This window comes from Cuculus canorus, chromosome 1, assembly GCF_017976375.1.
Source record: "Cuculus canorus isolate bCucCan1 chromosome 1, bCucCan1.pri, whole genome shotgun sequence".
In the NCBI taxonomy this organism is placed as follows: Eukaryota; Metazoa; Chordata; class Aves; order Cuculiformes; family Cuculidae; genus Cuculus; species Cuculus canorus.
The window spans coordinates 120,571,293-120,588,829 of record NC_071401.1 but is presented as its reverse complement, the minus strand read 5'-3'; the positions used below and the strand labels follow the sequence as shown (position 1 = coordinate 120,588,829).

The window sequence follows — 17,537 nt, the reverse complement described above, 5'->3', positions numbered from 1 at the left end:
ATAAAATTAAGGAGTCCCGCTGACCAGACTCTCTCTTTGTGCCTCAGTTGTCCATCTTCAAAAATGAAGTAAAATGTTCAGTTATCTCACATGGATGTTGCAACAATTCACTGAGGAATATTAGGGATGTTCTCAGAATCACAAGGCAGCTCAGGAGAAAATTAGTCTTTTTGATTTCAGAGCAGAGTTTGAATAGTATTTATTGAGTAAAGCTGTGGAGTCACATGCTGATTTATTATGAGAGAAAAAAATATTGAATAACTGCTCATTAAGTAAGCACTGTCCATTATATGACCTGAATGCAGTAGGAATCCCTGGAAAGAAAAATAAGATGTGTTCCTGTTATTAGGATTGTACTGAAATGCATACAGAAGAGGAGACCATGCTGTGGTTACACAGGCAACTATTGCATTTCCAATACTGTTAATTTTTTAATACTTGACTTAGCAGCGTTCTAAATACAATACCTTCTTCTAACATAGGTTCTCTGTGGTCTTTTTCACATATTTACAAGGTCATGTTGCAGATGAAGCCTAAATCTATTTCCACTCTTAGTAATGTGGAATGATAATTCAACTTCTACCCAGATTTCACTTCCTAAAATGCAATTAACTGAATTGTGGGTGCTCAAACCCACATGAGCATTGGCCTCATTGGCCTCATGAGCATTATTTTAAAAAAGCCCCTCCAATATCTAAGATGTGTCAAACCCCTATCCAGCACTTTAAGTGAGGCGAGGGATTTTTTCAACAAGTAGATCCTGGGCAGAAAACAGCAATGGTTCATTGGGGTCCCAGCACCTGATGTGGGATAGGGTGGGGCTGGATGCTGAGCTTAGTTCCAGAGCTTGTAGGGAGCTGCCATCGTCAGAAGCCCCTGAGAGCTTCCTCCTACATGGAGATACTAACAGAAGAAAAGTAGTCAACATCAGCAGTGTGCTGTCGGTGATATGACGTTATTTCCATTCTGGGAGTCATACTTCAATTGTTCAGTATCTGCCTGTGGCTTAAAAGCCACAGGTTGGCCGTCCTTGAATTAGGTGAGGCAGGATTGTCAGTTTTTCTTAATAAAAAATAAATTAATAGAAAGTAAGTCTTATCTGGCAATTTAATGAGTGCACAATTACTGCAACAGGGAAAAGGCCCCTAAAGATTTAATCATTTAATATGTACAAAAAGCTACAGAACAGAGAATTACTTTGTTCAAAGGATAAGTTATATTCTTGCCTAGTTTTCAGCAACTCAGTGGCTACCCTGCAACATCAGAGCTGGAATAGCAGGGATGCTGCAGGGCAGAAGCACAGGGCATTGATAAAAGTGAAGCAAAGGAATGTCAGAAATCCTGTTCAGCATTTTCCTGTGCTCCTGTATAACTGAATGCTATTTCATTGCCACTGGCGGCAAACTGACCTCCTGTTTACACTACAGTACTTGAAACTCGTGTTTCTTTAAAAACTCTGCCCATCTCCAATTCTGATTAGCTTCTCCAGGCATTTCTGTGCTGCTCAGTTTTCACAAATTTCCAAACAGCAGAATTGCTCTGTATGGTTTCCCTCAGAGGTACCCAGCATACTCTGTCATCTGCTTTGCTTGACAGCAGGAAAAGCTTAGAGGCAAGTACCCATGAGAGAAGTTAAAAAATTATAGGTTGGAGATATCAGCATCAATGATGCCATGCTCTGTGAAACTGAGATGTAATGAATCATATGTAAAAGATGGGGTTGAATGGGGCTGGATATAAGGAGGCTGAGCAACAAAGAGCACATTTTGTTCTCCACAGGGACAGGTCAGAACCACAGAAGAGAAAGAGAAGAAAGCAATCCCTGCCCTTGGGGCTACTTACTGCATTTTGCAAGATGGGAAGGCTGACCTTATCTTGATAAGTCCCCATAAGTGCTAGAGTGGGTGCTAACAATTTACACTATCTGCTGTGGTCAGTGCTTCTCCTTCTATGGTAAGAAGCACTCAGTGGAGCCACATGATTGTAGATGCCTCCAACAAAACTATCTCCTGACCTAGTCCAGTGCCTTTTCTGACTTCCCCTTCATTTATGTGCTGGGGCAGTGTGCACCTCTTCTGTGACAGAGCCAGAAGTAGGGTTTGCCCCAAGGTTAGACTGAAACCCCAACTGATTCGGGAGCAGCAGGGACTACAAAATCCCCACCACCTAACACAAGACTTGCATTTCCACTACCTTCTGGGCAAACGTATCAAGTTTGGCCCAGAGACACCACCACACATTGACTTTGCAACAAGGACTCTTTCTTTCCTACGCTGACTACCTTTCCACTTCTGTTCTTAACTGGCTGAGGGACAGTGTCCTTCCTCCAGACCTCCCAATAGGACCTTCCCTTTGGCCACCTACACTGCCTCCATGAAGTGTGTCTCTGGATCACTCAGTCTTGACCATCAACTCTGCATCAGTCCTGCCTGCCATAGGTTTAACTCCAGATGAGCAGGAGGAGGTCCTCTTAGGTAGCCATGGAGAGCAACCTCAAGAGAAGGTTCTCAAAATAGGAGACAGAGTATCCTCATAAGGCATAGGCCTCAAGCCATAACAGGTGATTAGATCTGGCAGGTTTACAGTGTCATGCCATGCTGGTACATCTCAGGACAATGGACATAGGCACAACTCTTCTTCCATGGTTGTGGAGTGCCAATGAATTGCTTTTTTTCCCGCAGATATATATCAAAATTTCTGGACTGGGATTTCTGCATTTCCATTTAAGTCTCTGCTAAGTAAAACTCTCCCTTGAGCATGTTAGGCTGCTTTGTATCACCCTGGGGAAAGTAAAATTTCTTCTGGAAACAACTCATGGACAATGAGGTCTAGAAGACAACATATCAGTTCAATAGCAGCCAACATATGTAGCAACAGTAGGAAAAATTCCCACCTGTGCCTGGCCAGAAAATTGTGTCCCGTCTTATGCACCAGTCTTTTGAGGAAGACAGTACAGACATCCATGGTCCCCACATTAGCAACAGCATATTCAGAATAGAAAGAAACCCCAGGCAAGCTTTCATTAATAGAAGTGTATGTCCATGTATTGCTGAGGTTTTTCCCTCTTCTTGGGCTTCATATTAAGCCCAGTTTGAAGGCTCTGACCGCTTTCTTAAGCCTGTCTTGTTCTGGAGCTTACATTCTAAACAGACTGCTTCTTCTGGTACAAGCACAATCCACGACCTTGGCACTTGGAGATCCTCCAGGGCAGCAGATGAGAGCTTGAGCATAGTGAGAACAGCACCAAGGGTGGGACATAGGACCTGTGAACCCATAGACATAGACCTGCTTGTTTCCTAAGCTCTCCAGCTTTGGCTTTCTTCAAGAGATCCTCCCATGCAGTCCTGTAGGCGTGCCCCACTCCCACAGACACAAATATAAAGTGACTGGCAATTAAAGCGAACAAATTATTTGCATTACTTAGGCTATTTCTTCCAGGTGAGGAGATGGGAGATGAAGAAGAAAGGAACAAACTCATACTTTTTCTGACATGTTTAGATTACTTCACGGAAGGCATGCGAATACTAGTTTAAAAGCTATTGGTTTTATAGAAAACAAGCAGAATGACTTAATCAAATAATTCCACTTTCTCCTGTGCCTCAGTTTCCTCATATACAAAGGGAGTAATAATGAGAGTATTCCAGACTTGATTTGTTAAGGATCTACGCTGATCTTCTGACACCAGTGAAGAGTGTAGTGTTAGTTTCAGTGATAACACATTTGGCCCATTTTTGTCCAATTATTTTGCAACCCATTGTTCACAGGCAAAAGTAGAAAGTAGAGTGACTCATATAATACATAAAAAGCCTGTCTTACAAGCATCTTTCTAGGCACATGGTAAAGGCTAAAGCAGAAAACTTAAAATGGAGACTACCTCTGAAACCTTGCTTTGACTGCCCTGTGTATACGCCTTATAGTATTCTTTATCATATCTTTTTCATTCTTGCAAGTCTCCCCCACTGCAGCTACTACAAAGGACAGACAGAGCTCACTGAGTGGCTAGTGATTCAGTATTTTACTGTTATCATGATTTCAGGCATGGTAAAGTGCCTTATTTGCCACACATCATTCAAACCCATCACTGAATGCAGAATGCTAATTTCCTCGTGGTCTTTTTTTGTGGTGCTATTTTGCCATAATATCTCAGTGCTTCACGAGCCTTAATGGATGTTCTCCTAGGGAGGTAGGTGGGGCTGTTATCTTTATTTTACAGATAGTGAGATCAGACACAAAGAGGCTAAGGTCACAATGGCCAGAGCACCTTCTAGTTTTGGGCCCCTAATTTGCAATGCCTCAGATTAGCATTTTGCCAGCACTGTGAATGTGGAGAGCAGAAATCCATACAATACTGGCTCTGCACTTCTGTGAGTCAGACCCCAGGTGTCTCAGACTGAGAAACCAGAAAACGAGAACACACCAATTAGTGGCCACCCATGGAAAACCTTATTTATATGGCTTTTTCATGTCATATAGGAACTCGTGGCAAGAGGCAGGAAAAAGCCTAATTTGTCAGGGCACTATTCAATTGCTAAAACATGACACCATTCTTCTGCTTTGGAACAGCCTCCTGCCCAATTCAATACATAACCTTCATCACTGGCAGAAAGTGAAACAGGAGACCTATAGAAAACACCTTCGTTTATGGCAAAACTAATTCAGTCCCTAAGTATGTACCCTTCTGTGTACTGAATGAGACAGGAATCCTATTGAAAAAAAATAGATACCAGTATTTGATTTTATAATTAAGGACCACATCACTATCCTCTTACATGACAGAAGGCAAATTAAAGATGGACAGGCAACAATTTTAATTAATTCTCTGTATTCTAAGTGTTTCACTTTGAAAACTCAATGCATGCTTAACAAAAGTTTTTAAACCTTTATTTTAAAAACACACAAAAAAAGGAAGAAAATACGCATTTTCATCGTTCAAAAACATAATGGCATTCTCTTTCCTTGTATTACAAAGGTGCAACTGTTGCTTATTAAATGACTGCAAAATCTTTACCCTTTCAAATCTTTGTGCCTCTAATCTCAACAGATACAGCCAAATAACAAATTAAAAACCCACTGTGTCTATTTGAAGATGACCCCCACCAAGAAAATTCTCATCCAAACAGGGAAAGCTCAGCAAAATTTCATGTAGTTGAAAAGATTGTCTTTGAATATTACAGTTTATCTCATCCCCCCAAAACTGGGTAATCTTGACTATAGGCAGTGCCGTGTTTTGCATCTTGTATTGTGTAAAGGCTTCAGAAAAACTGAAGAAAAGATATCTTCCTGAGGGTTGTATGGACTCGGCATGTGATAATGGAAGATATCACAGGTCAGCTTCGGTGCTTCTATATTTTCATGCAGCAGTAGCTCTTCCTCTGCATGAGAATATATTCAGTGAAGATGAGTATTATATCTCAGCATGTTTTATTCAATATTCCCAGCAACTGCTGTGACACACCATAATGGGAGCACAGAGGATTAAGCACTGAAGGTGTGTGCTAGTAGAGGTACAGCACTCCAGTTAGGAATTTCCAAGTGATTGCCATAGAAATACTTTGAGACAATTGATGTCAGGCAGGTAGAAGAAGCCACCAACTGATAAACACCTTGTAATAGTTCTTTTCTGAGGATGACAAAAAGGGAATCTCAGTGTGGAGTGCCTCATTTGTGAAGATGGATGTTGGAACTAAGTCTAGGAAGAAAGCGAGATACAGTGCAGGAACCACAGTCTTAACTCCACTGCAAAATATGGGGAGAACTAAGCACCTCAGTATCACGGTAGACCAAATAAATGCCTTTTGAACATGCTTAGGGCAAATGCAGAAGACAGAGCAACATTTAAGTTGTTTGGGTTTAGGCATCTTGCTGTGGTTATCAGGGAGACATCTTTGGATTCCAACCCCTGCCCAGGAAGTGACAACTATAGTCCTCTCTGACAGTATGCAGTAGATACATATTTATCTATTATCTCAATGGAGAGACAAACTTCCTTAAATTATGAGAGGTGTTGATTCAACTCTCTACTATACCTGAAAACATCTCAAAAGAGAGTCCACCTTCTAGTCCAGAAGTAACCCCCACAGCCCTTCAATGACTAGAGCTGCCACAGTTTTCCCAATCTATTCCAGTGTATCACAACCCTTTCAAACTCTTCTTAAAGTCTAGTCTGAGTTACTCTCATGGCCCATTATAGACCATTACTCCTTGGTTTATCCGCCCTGGACAGGAAGAATAGATTATTCCCATTTTCTTGCACTTGACAGACTAGCATCCTGACTCCTCTCAGCCTTATTCCTTTTAGGTTAAACAACCCTAATTATATCAGTCTTTCCTGACAGATTATATTTCTCTTGACCTCCAGCAATTCCCACTGTCCCAGTCTGCACTCTCTCTCACTGGACCACAGTTTCTTAGAGTGCTGTACAAGACTAAGATACGAGATTTCTGTTGAGACTTACATGCGCTGATCAGAGCTGAAGGCTTTTTAGGTGTGCCTTACTCCCATTTCCACAACCTGATTAAGATGATGTTTTCATTTTTTGGCAACAGAATGACATTCTAGACTAAGATTGTATTTGTGGTCCTCTAGAGATCCTGTTTCCCCTCCTGTAGGATAGCTTGTCTGGTGTGTTGGCTCTCATGGACAGCTGAATGCAATGTATTAATCATTCCCATGTATAGCACTTCACATTCGTTCTGATGCAGGTCCTTGATTTGACAAGCTTGTCTTGAATTCCAGTAATTTCCACCAGTAATACCTAGTTCATGCCATCTGTAGATTTTAGAAAACACTTCCTCTAGACAGTCATCCAAGTTGAAATTAAAATAGAAATTGCAATGTATTTAATGAAAACATAAAGGACTAGCAAGCCACAGCTGAAACTTGTGGCCACCCGCTCAATAGAGTGCTCTGTTTCAAGAGGAAATCAGTAAGATTTGTTCATTGAGGATTATCTACACCAGTTCTTTATCTCTGCTGTAATGTTTTCTTTTGGATCATATTTCTTTGTTTCACTTACGATAAAAGCCTGTGAGATAATGTCAAAATCCTAACAAATGACAAAGCATGACAACTTCTTCCCCTGTATGCACAAGACAGAAGAAAGCTAAATTAGTTTGGCATGATCAGTTCTTGACAGATCTGTGCTGGCTCCTAATAATCTCCTTTATTTAATTATTTCCATATTTTTTTTGGAAGTTACACACCTTCTCACACCTTATCCAGCCCTCATGATTCTTCAGATCTCATGGTTCAGAGATCGCTTCCATCAGCTTTCTAAATGAGCTAGAATGATTTGAAAGAACCAGCTCACATCAATACATCCTGATTTGTTCTGCCTTTTTTACTGGATCCTGATCCTCCTCCTTTGTGACTCCTATTAATTTTTTTAGCCATCAGCTTGCAGTTGAACATGTTACTGGAGACATGTAAAATTGGCATAAAATGTTTCAACCTTATTGACAATGTATGATATAAGGCTTCAAATAAAGCACTTTCCTCTCCACCATGAGTATCATGAACACTAAGGTAGAGAGTCAAGACGATATTCTTTGACTCCTTTGGTCTGGACCTATTAATATCTTATTTCTCTGTGGATAATAGATCAGCTTCTCCACGAAACACTGGTCTTAGTATATTCTATAGCCTAATAGCACATTCTACTGTGAGATGGGTGTACAGATCTACTCAGGCAGAAATGATATAGTCACAACTTCTACAGATAAACAAGGTGTCCCTGAATAAAAGAAAGGTAGAACATTCACTTCCCCTTGGATAACTTCTGTGCAGACACTTGACATTTGTATTCTGACAAACTTTGTGCAGAGAAAGCAACTGGAAGAGTACTTGGTTTGTCGATCCCACAGTAGCTTAGCTGTTAAGTAGGTATTGAGCTGATTATTTCTTATAAAACTAAGGATCATCTAGGCATGCCTGTAAGGAGCCTTTAAATGTTTAGGCAACTTTACAGGTCTAAGTGTAATTATATTAGGACTTTAGGCAGCTCCACAGCTAGAAAGGAAGAAAGCTGTAAAGTTCCATAGCCTATGACAGACACCTTTAAGAATGTAGTTCAACTTACAACAATCAGAACAATTGCAAAATACTGTCATACATTTCAGACTCCTCTTGACAGCCATACTCCAATTAAAAAATAATGAAATTCTACAAGATAAGGCATTGTCTTATGGTATCTTTTCCTGTATTGTGGAATCATACAACTTAAAGGAAGAAAACAAAGAATATCAGGAAGAACTAACTAAACTTCCAAGGAAGATTTGCTAAAAGTTCCTATAAGACATTAGGGCTCATTTTTCAATAATCTGTCAATTCTTTTGACTTCTGCATTGCCTTATACACTAGCATCATTATGGAGAGTTCTTTTTGATGCATATCTAGTTTTACCATATAAAAGATCTTCAGGTATTGATTCACATATTGACTTTGCTGTCCTCTGGGAGTTATCCACCTTCTTCACAGAGGTTTCAGTTAGCCTTAGTTCTGCAGTTATTTTGGGAGAAGATCTCCTTTCCTTCCTCGATTAATCCTTTCCTTAGGATTTAATCTCTACTAGCTGATATCCTGACTGGAATTTAGGATAGAAGGGAAAGATTGTTTGCCAGATGTTGTACTTTAGATGTGACTGGTTGTATCCTTACCATGCTTTTGACTAGAATTTTAATAGTCAACATTAAACATCGATTTTCTACATTGGGTGTCTGTCCTAAAAACTATATGTAGGGCTGTAAATTTCTCTGGGTGTTTCACTTGAAATGCAAAAAGCAGGAAGGGTTAAAACCACCATATTTCATCTTTGATCAGGTAAAGTCTGCATTCGGACAGATTCCAAATCAGTCTGTGCAAGCCAGGTCATTGCAGGCTGCCAGCCTGACTGTTCCAACATAACAAGTCAAGAATTAAAATCTTGGCTCTAAGAAAGGTACCCCCAGTTCTGAGGAATACAAGTGCCATTTCTGTGCAGCTCTCCAATCTAAAGTGAAGTGTCCCTGCTGAGTATAAACTTTTGGTCCAGCTTCCAAAAGCCCCTTTCCCTTAGTTCCTCATTGTTACAGTTCCCCATTGTTCCAGTATCGACTCCCAGCTGCATCACACTTCTCAGACACTGTTGAGTAGGTGATGCGTTTTCTCAGTAGGTGATTTCCAGCAGTGGGCTTCACTCTTACATTAAACTAAATGGCTGCAAATTTTCCTGTCAACACATCAGCAAGTGACACTTTTTTCTTTATATTTAGACTTCCAGACCTAGATGATTTCTGTTAAATTATCTATAAATCCACCACTCGATACCTTACTCCTAAAGCTGTGGGCAGACAGAAGAAGAAATTATACAAGGAGAACAATGGTCAGTTCAAAACCTTTGTGGTTTATATCCTGATAGTTTCAATTAGAACTAATATAAACAACCGGTATCTTGTGCAAAAGAGCAAAGCAAGGTACCACGCTGCTTCAACCTGCCCACCCTTTTGTACTTAATACTGCAGATTTATAAGATCATTGAATACCACCAATAAAATTAATGAATTAGACTCCATTCAGTAGTCTGATGAACCTGATACCAACTTAATTGTCTTAACATTTATAAAAGTAATCAAAACTGTAGATTATTCTGGACTTCACTAATTATTAGAAATCATCCCAATTCATAAAAAAACACAGAGTTCCCAAGACCACAGTTTCACTCCTAGGCAGTCATGAGAAGAATGGAATAAAGCTAGCTTCAGAGCTAGGTTCAAATCCAAATATACTCTCCTGAACCCCTAAATTTTAGGGGTATTCAGAGCAAGTAAGGAGTATTCTTTTAGAGCATATTAGCTTAAATAATTGCCATCCCTCACAGAAAAGTGTTTCTTACAGACAGAATGTTTAAATATTGTGAGATATCCTGGCTTTCAATAAACAGATATGCTATCATTATGACTGGAATTAATTCAAGCAACTTCAGAATTAAGATGAGTAATGAATTGGTTATAATTTAAAAGAATATAAGTACATCCTGGCTTTTCTTTCAAGGCATCGAAGTCAACCAGTACTGGTGGGAGGAACGTAGGCTCCGGACATCCTCTGTTGGGCTAACAGCCTGCAACCCAACAGTGGCATTAGTAGCCAAAAGACAAGCCCAGATGAAGCAAGAACCCTCAAGAAAGCAAGAATGGTGATGATAGTTTATACCATATACATTGCTCCTCCAGCAGTCATACACTTGCCCGGACTGGGATGGGCGATCTTATATCTATGCCAACAGCAATGGGATAGGCGAGATGCACCAATTTGCTCTCTCTGTCCATAGGTGTTCATTTGTAGTAGCTGTGACAGCTGCCCAAGAGGAGGAGAACTGGGGAAGCTATAAAAGGAACTGGAAGCACAAAAGAAGAAGCCACGTAGTTTTCTCTCCTGCCAGCTTCTATTCTGATACCAAGGCCAGGATGGGTGAAGCGAATAAGACTGTGGTGGTAGTGGCTGATGCTATCAGCAGGAGTCCCCAGTAGCACAGCCTAATGGAGGGCTGGCACCCAGCTGGAGGAGAGAAGAAGCAGCAGGAGGACTGCATGGTCAAGGGAGCAGGAGGAAGGCGAGGAGCAGAACAGATGGAGAGAGAAGACAAAATGAGTAACAGGAGGAGACAGCAGGATCAGTGTAACTCCAAAAGCACAAATTCCTTTTGTTGTACTAAAAACAAATCACTATTTTCATTACACTATCTTCCACTCCATACACATACTGTAGGTTGCTCCAGGCTGGATCATTAGGGTGGCAGGGAGGAGCTAGTACACTGGTGAATACCAGGGAGAAAACTAACTTCTAGCCCTACTATCAGGCTCTGGCAGATAGTAATAGAGCCTAGGTCTTGGAAGAAAAATCAATGGTTTGTGTTAAAGGAAGTCAAGTGGCTAAATAGACATTCCAGCACTGCAGGATTGAGTGAAGATGGATAAAGCAATGCCTTGCTTGAATACAGCACCGCTCACCTGGCGGCATCTGAATCCTTTATTTTGTTTTTTTATTCACACATTAATTATTGAGTTTCCAAATTAAAGAAACGTCTTTCAGAGATGGCCATGACAGGCAGAGAAGCTGTGCTTAGATCAAGTCAGAAAGCAGGTTAATAGCACTGCTAGGAAGAGAAACCAGCTCTCCTGAAAACAATTCCTATTTACTAAGTAGTGGCCTGTGGTGCTTGCAACCATATAAAGCCATGGAGTTTTACACACACACACAGCAGGTGATAGAGAGAGTCCTAAGGAAGTATAAACACCTTCTCTACATGAGGCCATCAGAGCTCTGAGGTTACACATCACCTCCCAGTGTGCTCGGGAGGATCTTGGAACTACAGATTAAATGAATGTGGATGGATTCCAGACTTCAACGTTGGACTTCAGATGTTGAAAGGTGTTTCACCCACATATCTGCTCTGATATTCCCACAGCCATGTATTCTGCTATTTCCACCAGCAAGGCATATGTACCTTCCACTGGGCCTTTCTGGAAGACCAACCTCCTCTTACCAGCCGGATATTCCCGTGTGTAGACCTACTGGACTATGGTTGTTGCTGGACACTGGGCCTTCAAATCTCAGATGCAGCCAGGTATGGACTGCTGCCCAATCTATCCCTGAGACTTGTCAGACTCATACAAAACACAGGAATTGCACAATGACTTCCAAAGAGCATCAATACAAAGAGCTGCCATCAAAAGGTTTCCCATCCTAAGATGCCTTTAGCCTGGAACTGTCATCAGAGCTATCATTCATTCTCAAATCCAAATAAAGTCCTCCCTGTGTAAGGAGGAAGCCCAAAGCAACAGGAGTAACGCAAGTCATTTACGTGCAGGAGGAGGGGACAACAGTTGTACAGAGGGAAGGATGCATAGGCCAGCAACACATGGACTGAGCAACTGTAGTCAGTAATGCACCACCAGCCTACTGGCACCACGCAGCAATCTTGGTCTATATGCGCTTAGTGATTTTGCTTCATACTATTTCAGCCAAAAGCAGAGGCAATCTTCAGGCTGTGCCTGCTGTTTTGCCTGTTGATCAGCTAGTCTCTCAGCATACGAATGCCTTATCCTCGGCAAAGCCCGCTTATGCCTCATGTCCTCTGCATGTGGAGCAGACAAGAGTCATTGAGCATGAGGCTGGCAAACCCAAGTAGGTATACGCTTCCTTGATTTACATCATGTAAGACTATCAGCCTGCTTTCACCTTGGAATGGGCAAAGGGCTTCATTCACTTTCCCACTATCAAAAGTGCCAACTTTTGCAGCTGCCAACAATGGGCAATTCCTGATCTCTGTGAAATGGGGAGAAGGAAATATAGTGTCTGTGCAGGGTGGCTTGGTCCCGGGATAGCATCATGGAATCTGTGACAGCTGGAAAGAAATGAAAGCAGCCTTGAAGCAAAAACTCTTTGCACTTTCTCCTTCTAGTTAGTCAAAGCCACATGACTTGAGCAGCAGTCCCTCTCCCCTCTCATCTCCAAGTGATGCCCACTGTCTCAGCCTGACATGGGCAGAGTCTGGAGCTATAGCCCATTTCCTTATCCTGAAGCAGAAGTAGTTCTGCGATCATTCATATGCCCTCAGCAATGGGCCAATACAATACTCAGCCAGTACATGCCAGTTCCTCAGACTGCACACATGTATGCCCAGCCTGGCACAGGCAAATACAAGATCCAATGCAGCCCTCTCAGCAGGGATGCCTCTGTGTACTGGTGGGTACTGCCTGACTTTTTTGCTGAGACTCTCATTCAGAAGCAAGAGGCAACAGGCAGTTTGCATCAATAGACTGGTTTCTTTCCCACTAAACATCACCACTGTCCTCCTCCCCCTGGAAATTGTGCCTGCAATTAGTTTCCTGGGAGGGGGGTTGTCTGTGCCATTAAGAATGGTTACATTACCCCATCTAGGAGAAATCAATGTCTCTAATAGTCAGCAAAGAGAGCGGAGGAGGACAGGGTGATGGGAGGGATGTTTCTCTGGAGACACCCTTCTCGGGAGAAATCCCAGAGGCATCACCCTAGGAAGAGAAGGAGTAAGGACCTGGAGTAATTAAACTTCCATGCAGCAATTGTTTACTGGAAGAAGCACAGAAACTGCTGCAGAGGCAGTGGATAGACTCTACCCAGGTGCAGATGAAGAGCCTCTGCTCTGAAGTCAATGGTCTGAGGTGATTTACACCACGCTGGCAAGTGGAGGGAGAAGGGGGATGGATGGACATTTTCCTTTTAAAATATTCCCGTTCTTCTCTCCACGTGTGTGTTTAAAGGTAAGACTATGCCTTGTAAGTTTTGAAGCATCTGCATTATGTGGCATAATTAAGTTATTCTAAATGAGGTCCGAGATATTTTAATAACCTGAGGCAAGAAAATCTTAACTCTGCGTATATCTTCCTCGCCCTCTTTTTCTCCATTTCCTCCTTCCTGCACACCTCTGCAGTTCCTGGAATGACAAGACACCTCATCGGCTGGCTGTAATTGCTAGAACAGTTCCCTAATGCTTTCTCCTTCTCCAATTGCATTAAACTGCATCTTTAGAGGTACAGCCCTGTTTATTCATGCTGCTCGTGTGGAAGAGGAAAGAAATGCAGACTTCCTCTTCCCCCCTCCCTCTTTTGATTTGATGGGTGTGGCAGGTTTAAACCCTTCCAGCCGCTGGCTCTCCAGCACTGGGATGAGGAGGAGAGGACAGAATGGGAGGGAAGCCGTCGGATAAGGCTGGTGATGAATGAGACTCATCTCACCCACAAGTGGGAAACCTGCTAGCTGGTTATTGTTTAATCACTCATGCAATCCAATACTGAGCACATACCCCCATAACACCCATCTGTTCTAGTATGCAGTGCATGCAACACTTGCATTTCTAGCCACCTATCTAACTATCCAGCTCTGCGTATTACAGATTGCATCTCTTGCTGGCAGTAAAGGTTAAGTTCATTTTTTCCGAAATCGCTCAACCCAGCCTTTTGGTTATACTGCTTTTAGCTGAATATCTTGTGGGCACAGATTCAGAGCTGCAATCAACTGTAGGCAGAAATGACAACACCAAGCTATCTACATCTCCCATGGGTAGGCACAGTCAGATACTTCATTCTTCACATTGGCATCGCACCCACAAGAAAGAATAATCTGCAAGGTACGAGTGTGTGAACATATTTGTTTTTGAGGGGTGGGAGGACAGACACATACAGGCACACCTAGGCACAAATGTGAAGAGATTTCTTCCACGCCCAAGCCTGTAATTTCAGCATTTTGCTCTTTAGCTGCCAGAAAGGCGGGACACCAGAGTCTTCCCTTGAAAAACAATTTGAGGAGAGCTGTCTTTATTTTGGGAAGGAAACCCTTGTCCATGCTGGAGAACCCATTGCATCTTTTTCTCTCTGTGAAAGGTCTAGGTGGAGACAGAGGAAGAGCACAAGCTGAAAACCGATATCTTTTTCTTCTCCAAATGAAAGCTTCCTCTGATAAATCACCAGCTTTGCTGAGCGAACTGCTATATTGCCAGTTTGGCAATTATGGTGTGTATTCAGGTATAGGAGCAGGAGTCGGGCTCTGAGCCCAGGAATATCCATCAAATATGCAAGGGCAGGCACATTCAGGTTGTACGGCTGCATAAGGATCAAAAAGCATGTGTGAATGAGTGCATGTGTGCATGTGCATATATGTGTAGTACAGAAGCGAGAGTGATGTGTGCTGCACAAGCACGCGCAAAGGGGTGTGTACCATGCGGTGGTTTAATGTACAGAGTGGGAAGAGAAGGACTATGTGCAATCAAGATACCTGCATTCCATGCATTTCTAAAGATGTTAGAATAAAAAACGACAAGTAAACCCATAGAGATGTAAAGAACACATACATTGGAATATTATCCAGGAGTTTTAATGCCCAGCCTGTGAAGGTATGAGCAAAATTATTCCCCTCTCTCAGTAGCTCCCTTCTGACTCTGAAGAATCCCAGAGCTACCTACTTTATTTTAAAATTTGCTGTGCACCTCCACCCACTCTGTCACTTTGCCTCCCTGTCTGCCTTCCTTCCCCTTCTCTGCTCTTTTCATCCCATGTTTGTCAGCTGAACGTGCTCCTCTGGCGGGCAGCAATGCGTTCTGCCCCCCTTCCCTGCTCCAGCCACCACCACCTCCTTCCAGATTTTAGTGAACGTACAGTTAATTGCATAGCATTTGAAAAACCTGCATGGGGAAAAAAAACAGGGTGACGCAGGATCTCTTTCTATCCTGTTCACCTGCCCCTCCCCATTATTTTACAAAACTGCTCCTTCATTTGACAACACACAGATCTCCATTCAGAAACACACTTTAACCTGGATTATCTTTCAATACTGTGCTCTTCTACAGCAACTGGAGTTACTCACATCAGTGTGTTAGACTATAGATCCAGAATACTGCAATGCTATATTTTAAGAGATACGTAAATGTGTGCATATATAAAGAACGTAACCATATGGTGCTGTACCTAAGACTGAGTTGAGTTTTGTGCTCAGAACAAGGACCAAGGCTTCTTGTCATTACCTACAAATTCATAATTCTATGAAGTTTCCAAAATGCTTTACAAAGACATCTGGGGCCAGTTCCTGCCTCAAAGTTCCAACTGCATAAATCAAGTATCCTCCTGAGGAAACCCAAGGAGTTCAGCCAAAATAGGCTCTCTTAATCAGGAGCAGGATTGGGATTTCAGAGAAAATACAAGACAGAAGGGTGAGTGGGGAATGATCTAAGTCACTTTTTTTTTTTTTTTTTTTTTATTTCATTATAATTCTGGACATAAATTTGACACTGAAAACTAACCACCACCCAAACCATCTCATCATCCCAGTTCCCTTACAGGAAAAGCCCAGTGGTACCAGTAAAATGAATGAACTGGTTTCCAACAGGTTCACACTGTGAGCTTCTGTTATCCCACCCGAGTTCGGAGCTAACAGAGGCGTGGTCCTCTGTGTCTTTACCAGCTGGTGCACAGTTGTCTAACTGGTTGTACTATGAAGTATATAGCAAAAAGGTTGACTCTCCCCTTCCTCTGGCTAATGCTTTTGTTATTAATTAATTGCATTTTTTCACTATAGCATAGGTTGAAAGAAAAAGCTTCATATTAATTCTTGCTCGGATTGTTGTAACACAAAAAAATGAATGCACCTGTCCTCTGAGCCACCTCACAGCACATACACATAAAGCATCTACCATTCATCGATGCCAGTAGCAATAGAGAGCATTCTGACCAGGGATCAAGGCTCACTGGGCATCCTTTCTTTTTTGGCATAAGATGAAGAATTGCTTCCTTTATCTCCAAGGTAGAGCCAGATCTCATCACGTTTCCTGCCAGCCGCACACGCCTCCCTCACCAACCCCCCCCCCCCCCCCATCCACACCCTCAGAACCACAGACAGAAAATCCTAAGTAATACATCTACCCACTATTAAAAAATAATAAGAAGAATAGAGGGGAACATTCTGTTAGCTCCCCAAATAGGGACATAGGCCACCCCCCTTACCCACATCACCAGCCCCAGAAAGGCAAAACAGTCATGTTGCAGGATGTGAAAAGAGCCTTCAGTCGCAGGATGCTAAAGAATTGCAAAAAAAAGACGTCTGCTGAAAGCAGCTGAAATTTCCTCCCCCCTGCCCCAGCCCCTACCCCAGCCCCTCACACACTCAGGCAGGCACACACCCCACGGACACCCAGCAGATTTCATAATAGAAAGAAATATAAAAATCTGTAGCTCTACCTGTTTTGTTCTTCTCATACAGCACAGCATGATCGTATTGTCCCCTTCCTTCCTTCTTCTTCCCTCCTTCTCCTCTCTCCTTTTCCTCTTCTCTCTCTTATCTCTCCCCCCCACCCTCTCCACTCCCTCCCTCCCTCCCTCTCTCTCTCTCTTCCTCTCTCTCGCTCTCTCTCACACACACGCGCACACACACACACGCCAGGGCAGTTAGCAGCAACTATAAGGTCCAGAGCTATTGCTCATCACACATGCACACGCTGCTTTCTCCCTGCCTCCCTCCCTACCCTTCCCAGAATTGTTCACCAGCTCTCCCTGACTTGTCACCTCCCCACCCCACCCCCACCCCAGCAGCCACCCCCCCCAAGTCCCTTTGCCAGCCTCATGAATAATTAAAATCTTCAATCTGGACCCAATTACCCAAAGACTTTCCCACTGTACAGAGGCGACAGGGGAGAGGGGACACTGCAGGCTGCAGAAGGGGTGGGGTAAGGTGTGTCTGGGAGGCACTGGGCAAGGAGGGTGCCCGGGAAGGCAGGGAGCCCCCAGCCCCACTCCCACTGAAGCCCCCAGCACCCAAGCACAACCAGGAGTGGGTTTTATACATGAAGAAAGCATGGGGTGGGGTGGGCACAGAGGGGAGAAGAGAGAGTGAGGCTACTGCCATAGCAGGCGGTATATGCTCTGCACAGGTGACGTGCTGTAGGTGGGAACTGCGAGCTAAATGGGAATCAGAAAAATACGTTAAAATGGCTGTTAAAAATCCCCCTCCCCCTCAGCAGCACACTTGCGAATACATA

General features: G+C 42.8%; 1 protein-coding gene across 1 annotated transcript in view; it reads right to left on the bottom strand.

The window, feature by feature from the left end:
- Positions 1-16,845, bottom strand: part of GAP43 (growth associated protein 43) — a 60,636-nt gene extending 43,791 nt beyond the window's left edge. Inside the window, exon 1 of the mRNA XM_009556977.2 lies at positions 16,741-16,845. Coding sequence (XP_009555272.2) covers positions 16,741-16,770 — 30 coding nt within the window. The 5' untranslated portion in view covers positions 16,771-16,845. The remainder of the gene's footprint in view (positions 1-16,740) is intronic.
- Between the last annotated feature and the right edge of the window lie 692 nt (positions 16,846-17,537).